At 47.2% G+C, this 7,543-nt stretch overlaps 1 protein-coding gene across 1 annotated transcript; it reads right to left on the bottom strand.

Annotated features, from left to right (window-relative positions):
- Window positions 1-273: 273 nt before the first annotated feature.
- Window positions 274-7,533, bottom strand: LOC129715531 (E3 ubiquitin-protein ligase TRIM39-like). Its single transcript, XM_055665400.1, has 7 exons — window positions 7,331-7,533; window positions 6,361-6,383; window positions 6,145-6,263; window positions 3,188-4,947; window positions 2,217-2,239; window positions 2,001-2,119; window positions 274-803 (listed from the first exon to the last, which is right to left on the bottom strand). The coding sequence occupies exons 4-7, from the start codon at window positions 3,293-3,295 to the stop codon at window positions 274-276; spliced, it is 780 nt and encodes a 259-aa protein (XP_055521375.1). The 5' UTR covers window positions 3,296-4,947; window positions 6,145-6,263; window positions 6,361-6,383; window positions 7,331-7,533.
- Window positions 7,534-7,543: the final 10 nt, after the last annotated feature.

Genomic DNA, 7,543 nt, shown 5'->3' with positions numbered 1-7,543 from the left:
TTTAAGAATAATGAGTAAGCCACTGAGAACGGAGACGAGGAAACGCTTTATCTCACAGAGAGTGGGGAGTCTGTGGAATGCTCTGCCTAAGGGTGGAGGCATGTTCTCTGGAAGCTTTCAAGAGAGAGCTAGATAGGGCTCTTAAAAATAGCCTAATCGGGGGATATGGGGAGAAGTCAGGAACGGGGTACTGATTGGGGATAATCAACCAAGATCACATTGAATGGCAGTGCTGGCTCGAAGGTCCAAATGGCCTACACATGCCCATATTTTCTATTGTGTTTTGGAACTGGAGCACATTCTCAGCCAATGTTTTCCATCCCACGTCCCGAAGAAAGGATAAAGTTTTCCCGTGAATTTATTCCCAGTGAGGGTGTGGAGATGGGATTTGGTGTCCGCGTCGGAAAATGAAACTCTCCCAGACACGTAACTGAAATAAACTCCCACCCTCCCGGGGATGGAACGGGCGTGGAGAGGGGATGGAGGGGAGGTGAGGGCAACAAACTTGTCATCCCACCGCCCGATACTCCAGACTCCAGTCTCAGGTGTCAGTGTGACCTCCCCCGTCCTCTCCACGGACTCAGCGGCGACTCCCAGACTCCAGCGCCGACTCCCCGCAACCTCCACCGCCCACGAATGTCTCCCCGATGTGAATCCCTCCAATCCCAGCAAACACGGACTGTGTGTAAACCTCTTCCCGGTGTCAGGGAGACTCATCTTGGTCCCGGTACATCTCACCCTCTTCCGATCCGCAGATACTTCGAGCACAGGACCCGCTGTTTCCACATCCAGGGTGACGGAGACTGGGGGGAGAATCAGAGAATTAGAGAGTCTCCGGCGGTCGGGGGAGACTCGGGCAGCGCGGCCCAGGGACCGGGGAGACTCGGGCAGCGCGGCCCAGGGACCGGGGAGAGGCCGCTCGGCCTCAGGGACAGGCGGACGGCCAACTGGAAACCTGACCGAGGATTGCGAGATTGTGGTGGGGATGGAGGAATGAAGTGGGCCATTCAGAGATGGCGGCATGTCGGAGAAGAGGATATTGAGGTGAGTGGGAATTTGAGGTTGTTAAAGAGGAGGTAGAGGTGTGGGGTGGAGTGAAGTCGCCATGATACGGAGCTGCGTGGTACCGAGGAGACATAGTGAGGGCCTCGTCTATGATGGGAGAGGGGAACCCCGGTTCCCTAAAGAATGAGGACATATCGGATATCCTGGTATGGAACACCTCATCTTGGCAGATGCGGTGAGGACGGAGGAATTGAGAGTGGAGTTTTTACAGGAAGCAGTGTGTGGAGAAGTGTAGTCGAGATAGTTGTGGGAGTAAGTGGGTTTGTAATAGATGTCTATCGATAGTCTATTTCCTGTGATGGATACTGTGAGATCAAGAAAGGGGAGGGAGGTGTCGGTGTTGTTCCAAGTAAATTTGATTGCAGGATATAAATTAGTGATGAAGTTGATGCAGTCCATGAGTTCTGCATGGCTGCAGGAGGTAGCACCGATGCAGTCATCAATGTAATGGAGATCGAGTTCGGGGATAGGGCCTTGGACTTGGAGGAAGTGTGAGGATTCGAAGGAGAAGTTATTAAGAGTGAGAACCAGCTCCACTAGGCGGAGTAGTGTTAGTGGAGGGAAATTGGATGGTTCTGCGGTCGAGGAAGAAACGGTGGACTTTAATGCCTTCCTGGTGGGGGATTGACGTGTAGAGTGAATGAACGTCCATGGTAAAGATGAGGCGGTGGGGGCTCTGAAAGCAGAAGTCATTAAAGGGACGTAGGCATGTGAGGTATCTTGGACATAGGTCGGTACGGATTGGACCAGGGGGGATAGGATGGAGTCAATGTACGTGGAAAACATGTCATTGGGACACGGCAGTTGTGTTTATGGATTTTGTGGGGAATTTCAAACTGGGCTGTGCGAGGCTGGGAAATTATAAAGTGTTACGTGTCAGGTGTAAGGTTTAAATATGTCAGAAACAAGAATAATGGAAAAGGTATAAGCTATACCTTGCTTGATGCAATCAGATATTTCTTTGAATGTCGTGTTGAACGAAACAGGGCAATGCAACTTTTCAATCGGCAAGGCTTCATCTACCACGGACATTGGTTTGGCTTCATCACGAACCCTGGAAATATTGAACAGCCGGTTATAAACTGAGCATTAGAAATGTTTTCAGTTGTTGCACAAAAGCTTACACTATTTCCATCAGGACAATGTCCTACCTTTGCTTGCGACCAGCTTCCTCCTAAAATAAATAAAACACAAATCTCAATTGATTGAGATGAACCGTCCTCATCCCGACATCGGGAATTTCACCACATTTCTACAACCCTCTGATAATTCCCATTTCCCAACTCTTATCTCCACTGTCATGCAGACAGATAGCGATTATTGCCGCCCAGATGTAGAACGATGGGGGAAAGCATAAGGAATGTTCTTGAGAATGACGCCATAACCGAGAAGATGGAACTTAATGAAAAGACTGGGATGGTCATGGGATTTCATCTGGAGAAGATGTCAGGAATGATGAGACAGAATTTAATATTATCGATGGAATTAAATGGGTGGGGATGAAATAACATCTCAAATCGAATGGCCTGTCTATGATGGAGAATGGGATGTCATTCTATGGTGAAACAAGGTGGACAAAACAAACAGAGCAAATACCCTCAAGGTGACCACCCACTGCTGATGGGAACCGGATATAGATGATCAATCTGATGTGCGCGCCACGTTCTAGATCACAAGATTAATCGCCACAATGTGGTAATGGCTGATCTAGCCCAGGACTGAATTCCTCCTCTTTGCCCCATTCCCTTCGATTAGAATCCTCAAATTGTCCAAAATGTATCCTCCTCTGGTATAAATACGTCTAACATGTTAAACCTCTCAGAGTCTCTTGCTTGGAGATTCCCAGATATTCACTGACCATTCCGTGGTCCTTGGGATCAGACATAGGATCACCTGTTATTGCTGTAAACGCTATGGAATGCAAACACCTCCCTACATTCAAGCAAGGCCGTCTTGAGATCCCATAGATTATACGGGAGGCCAATTAGTTTGGGAACAACAACTGTTGAAACAGATTATCCATTTACCTAGTTCTGAATTACTGATAATTGCAACATATATTTCTGAAATATCATCCGCAATTTTGTGAGTGCACTTTACCAAACTGTGGTGTACCCCTCACCTTCAGAAACACCACACTGTCTTTTTCATTCATCTGTTGCTGCAAGTTTAAGAGTTTCTCCTGAGTATATTTTAAATTCTCTTGAATCTCTCCAAGATTTTTCTCCATTGAATTTAGAATCCTCTTCTCTTCCTCTCGGATATCTCCCAGTGCGCGCTGCTCTTTCTCAATGAGAATATTGTGCTGTTCAGCAAACTGGGATGTGATCTTGGACTGAAGGCTGTGTGACTGTTCCTGTGAAATGAAAGGTGACGATCAATATATAATGTCACTGACTGTGTTTCATCACGACTTTGATCGTGACATTTGCCCGGTACAGTTTTTATTTGCTTTGGTAATTCAATAGCTTCTCTGAATGCTTCTGAAATGTTGTGAGGGTAATCTTACAACCCATCAATCCTCTACCCCCAATACAATACCTGCCTCTTATTCCTTTGCACCTGCCCATTAATTTACATTTATCCACCAACCACCCACTTTCGCAGGGATAATTTACAGTCACCAATTGAATCAGGGGGTGTCGCAATGTTCAGTGCGGGACCCCAGTAATTTACAATATTATTTTTGACGAGAGAATGTAATGTAACATCTCCAAGTTTGCGGATGACACAAAGCTGGGCGGCAGTGTGAGCTGCGAGGAGGATGTTATGGGGCTGCAGGTTGACTTGCATAGGTTGTGTGAGTGGGCAGATGCATGTGAGGTTATCCACTTTGGTGGCAAGAAAAGGAAGGTAGATTATTATCTCAGTGGTGGCCGATTAGGAAATGGGGAGATGCAACGAGACCTGGGTGGTATGGTACAACAACTATTGAAAGTAGGCATGCAGGTGCACCAGGCAGTGAAAAAAGTGAATGGTACGTTGGCATTCATGGCAAAAGGATTTGAGTATAAGAGCAGGGAGGTTCTACTGCAGTTGTACAGGGGCTTAGTGAGACCACACCTGGAGTATGACGTACAGGTTTGGTCTCCTAATCTGAGGAAAGACATTCTTACCGTAGAGGGAGTACAGAGAAGGTTCACCAGACTGATTCTTGGGATGGCAGGACTTTCATACAAAGAAAGACTGGATAGACTTGTATTGTACTCGCTAGAATTTAGACGATTGAGGGGGGATCTTATAGAAACTTACAACTGAGAAGTCAGGAACGGGGTACTGATTGGGGATAATCAACCAAGATCACATTGAATGGCAGTGCTGACTCGAAGGTCCAAATGGCCTACACATGCCCATATTTTCTATTGTGTTTTGGAACTGGAGCACATTCTCAGCCAATGTTTTCCATCCCACGTCCCGAAGAAAGGATAAAGTTTTCCCGTGAATTTATTCCCAGTGAGGGTGTGGAGATGGGATTTGGTGTCCGCGTCGTAAACTCTCCCAGACACGTAACTGAAATAAACTCCCACCCTCCCGGGGATGGAACGGCGTGGAGAGGGGATGGAGGGGAGGTGAGGGCAACAAACTTGTCATCCCACCGCCCGATGCTCCAGACTCCAGTCTCAGGTGTCAGTGTGACCTCCCCCTTCCTCTCCACAGACTCAGCGGCGACTCCCAGACTCCAGCGCCGATTCCCCGCAACCTCCACCGCCCACGAATGTCTCCCCGATGTGAATCCCTCCAATCCCAGCAAACACGGAGTGTGTGTAAACCTCTTCCCGGTGTCAGGGAGACTCATCTTGGTCCCGGTACATCTCACCCTCTTCCGATCCGCAGATACTTCGAGCACAGGACCCGCTGTTTCCACATCCAGGGTGACGGAGACTGGGGGGAGAATCAGAGAATTAGAGAGTCTCCGGCGGTCGGGGGAGACTCGGGCAGCGCGGCCCAGGGACCGGGGAGACTCGGGCAGCGCGGCCCAGGGACCGGGGAGAGGCCGCTCGGCCTCAGGGACAGGCGGACGGCCAACTGGAAACCTGACCGAGGATTGCGAGATTGTGGTGGGGATGGAGGAATGAAGTGGGCCATTCAGAGATGGCGGCATGTCGGAGAAGAGGATATTGAGGTGAGTGGGAATTTGAGGTTGTTAAAGAGGAGGTAGAGGTGTGGGGTGGAGTGAAGTCGCCATGATACGGAGCTGCGTGGTACCGAGGAGACATAGTGAGGGCCTCGTCTATGATGGGAGAGGGGAACCCCGGTTCCCTAAAGAATGAGGACATATCGGATATCCTGGTATGGAACACCTCATCTTGGCAGATGCGGTGAGGACGGAGGAATTGAGAGTGGAGTTTTTACAGGAAGCAGTGTGTGGAGAAGTGTAGTCGAGATAGTTGTGGGAGTAAGTGGGTTTGTAATAGATGTCTATCGATAGTCTATTTCCTGTGATGGATACTGTGAGATCAAGAAAGGGGAGGGAGGTGTCGGTGATGTTCCAAGTAAATTTGATTGCAGGATATAAATTAGTGATGACGTTGATGCAGTCCATGAGTTCTGCATGGCTGCAGGAGGTAGCACCGATGCAGTCATCAATGTAATGGAGATCGAGTTCGGGGATAGGGCCTTGGACTTGGAGGAAGTGTGAGGATTCGAAGGAGAAGTTATTAAGAGTGAGAACCAGCTCCACTAGGCGGAGTAGTGTTAGTGGAGGGAAATTGGATGGTTCTGCGGTCGAGGAAGAAACGGTGGACTTTAATGCCTTCCTGGTGGGGGGTGGACGTGTAGAGTGAATGAACGTCCATGGTAAAGATGAGGCGGTGGGGGCTCTGAAAGCAGAAGTCATTAAAGGGACGTAGGCATGTGAGGTATCTTGGACATAGGTCGGTACGGATTGGACCAGGGGGGATAGGATGGAGTCAATGTACGTGGAAAACATGTCATTGGGACACGGCAGTTGTGTTTATGGATTTTGTGGGGAATTTCAAACTGGGCTGTGCGAGGCTGGGAAATTATAAAGTGTTACGTGTCAGGTGTAAGGTTTAAATATGTCAGAAACAAGAATAATGGAAAAGGTATAAGCTATACCTTGCTTGATGCAATCAGATATTTCTTTGAATGTCGTGTTGAACGAAACAGGGCAATGCAACTTTTCAATCGGCAATTCTTCATCTACCACGGACATTGGTTTGGCTTCATCACGAACCCTGGAAATATTGAACAGCCGGTTATAAACTGAGCATTAGAAATGTTTTCAGTTGTTGCACAAAAGCTTACATTATTTCCATCAGGACAATGTCCTACCTTTGCTTGCGACCAGCTTCCTCCTAAAATAAATAAAACACAAATCTCAATTGATTGAGATGAACCGTCCTCATCCCGACATCGGGAATTTCACCACATTTCTACAACCCTCTGATAATTCCCATTTCCCAACTCTTATCTCCACTGGCATGCAGACAGATAGCGATTATTGCCGCCCAGATGTAGAACGATGGGGGAAAGCATAAGGAATGTTCTTGAGAATGACGCCATAACCGAGAAGATGGAACTTAATGAAAAGACTGGGATGGTCATGGGATTTCATCTGGAGAAGATGTCAGGAATGATGAGACAGAATTTAATATTATCGATGGAATTAAATGGGTGGGGATGAAATAACATCTCAAATCGAATGGCCTGTCTATGATGGAGAATGGGATGTCATTCTATGGTGAAACAAGGTGGACAAAACAAACAGAGCAAATACCCTCAAGGTGACCACCCACTGCTGATGGGAACCGGATATAGATGATCAATCTGATGTGCGCGCCACGTTCTTGATCACAAGATTAATCGCCACAATGTGGTAATGGCTGATCTAGCCCAGGACTGAATTCCTCCTCTTTGCCCCATTCCCTTCGATTACAATCCTCAAATTGTCCAAAATGTATCCTCCTCTGGTATAAATACGTCTAACATGTTAAACCTCTCACAGTCTCTTGCTTGGAGATTCCCAGATATTCACTGACCATTCCGTGGTCCTTGGGATCAGACATAGGATCACCTGTTATTGCTGTAAACGCTATGGAATGCAAACACCTCCCTACATTCAAGCAAGGCCGTCTTGAGATCCCATAGATTATACGGGGGGGGCAATTAGTTTGGGCACAACTGTTAAAACAGATTAACCATTTACATAGTTCTGAATTACTGATAATTGCAAGATATATTTCTGAAATGTCATCCACAATTTTGTGAGTGCACTTTACCAAACTGTGGTGTAACCCCTCACCTTCAGAAACACCACACTGTCTTTTTGATTCATCTGTTGCTGCAAGTTTAAGAGTTTTCTCCTGAGTATATTTTAAATTCTCTTGAATCTCTCCAAGATTTTTCTCCATTGAATTTAGAATCCTCTTCTCTTCCTCTCGGATATCTCCCAGTGCGCGCTGCTCTTTCTCAATGAGAATATTGTGCTGTTCAGCAAACTGGGATGTGATCTTGG

Source organism: Leucoraja erinacea, unplaced genomic scaffold, assembly GCF_028641065.1.
Source record: "Leucoraja erinacea ecotype New England unplaced genomic scaffold, Leri_hhj_1 Leri_1228S, whole genome shotgun sequence".
NCBI classification, from domain to species: Eukaryota; Metazoa; Chordata; class Chondrichthyes; order Rajiformes; family Rajidae; genus Leucoraja; species Leucoraja erinaceus.
This window is presented reverse-complemented; position numbering and strand designations above follow the sequence as displayed.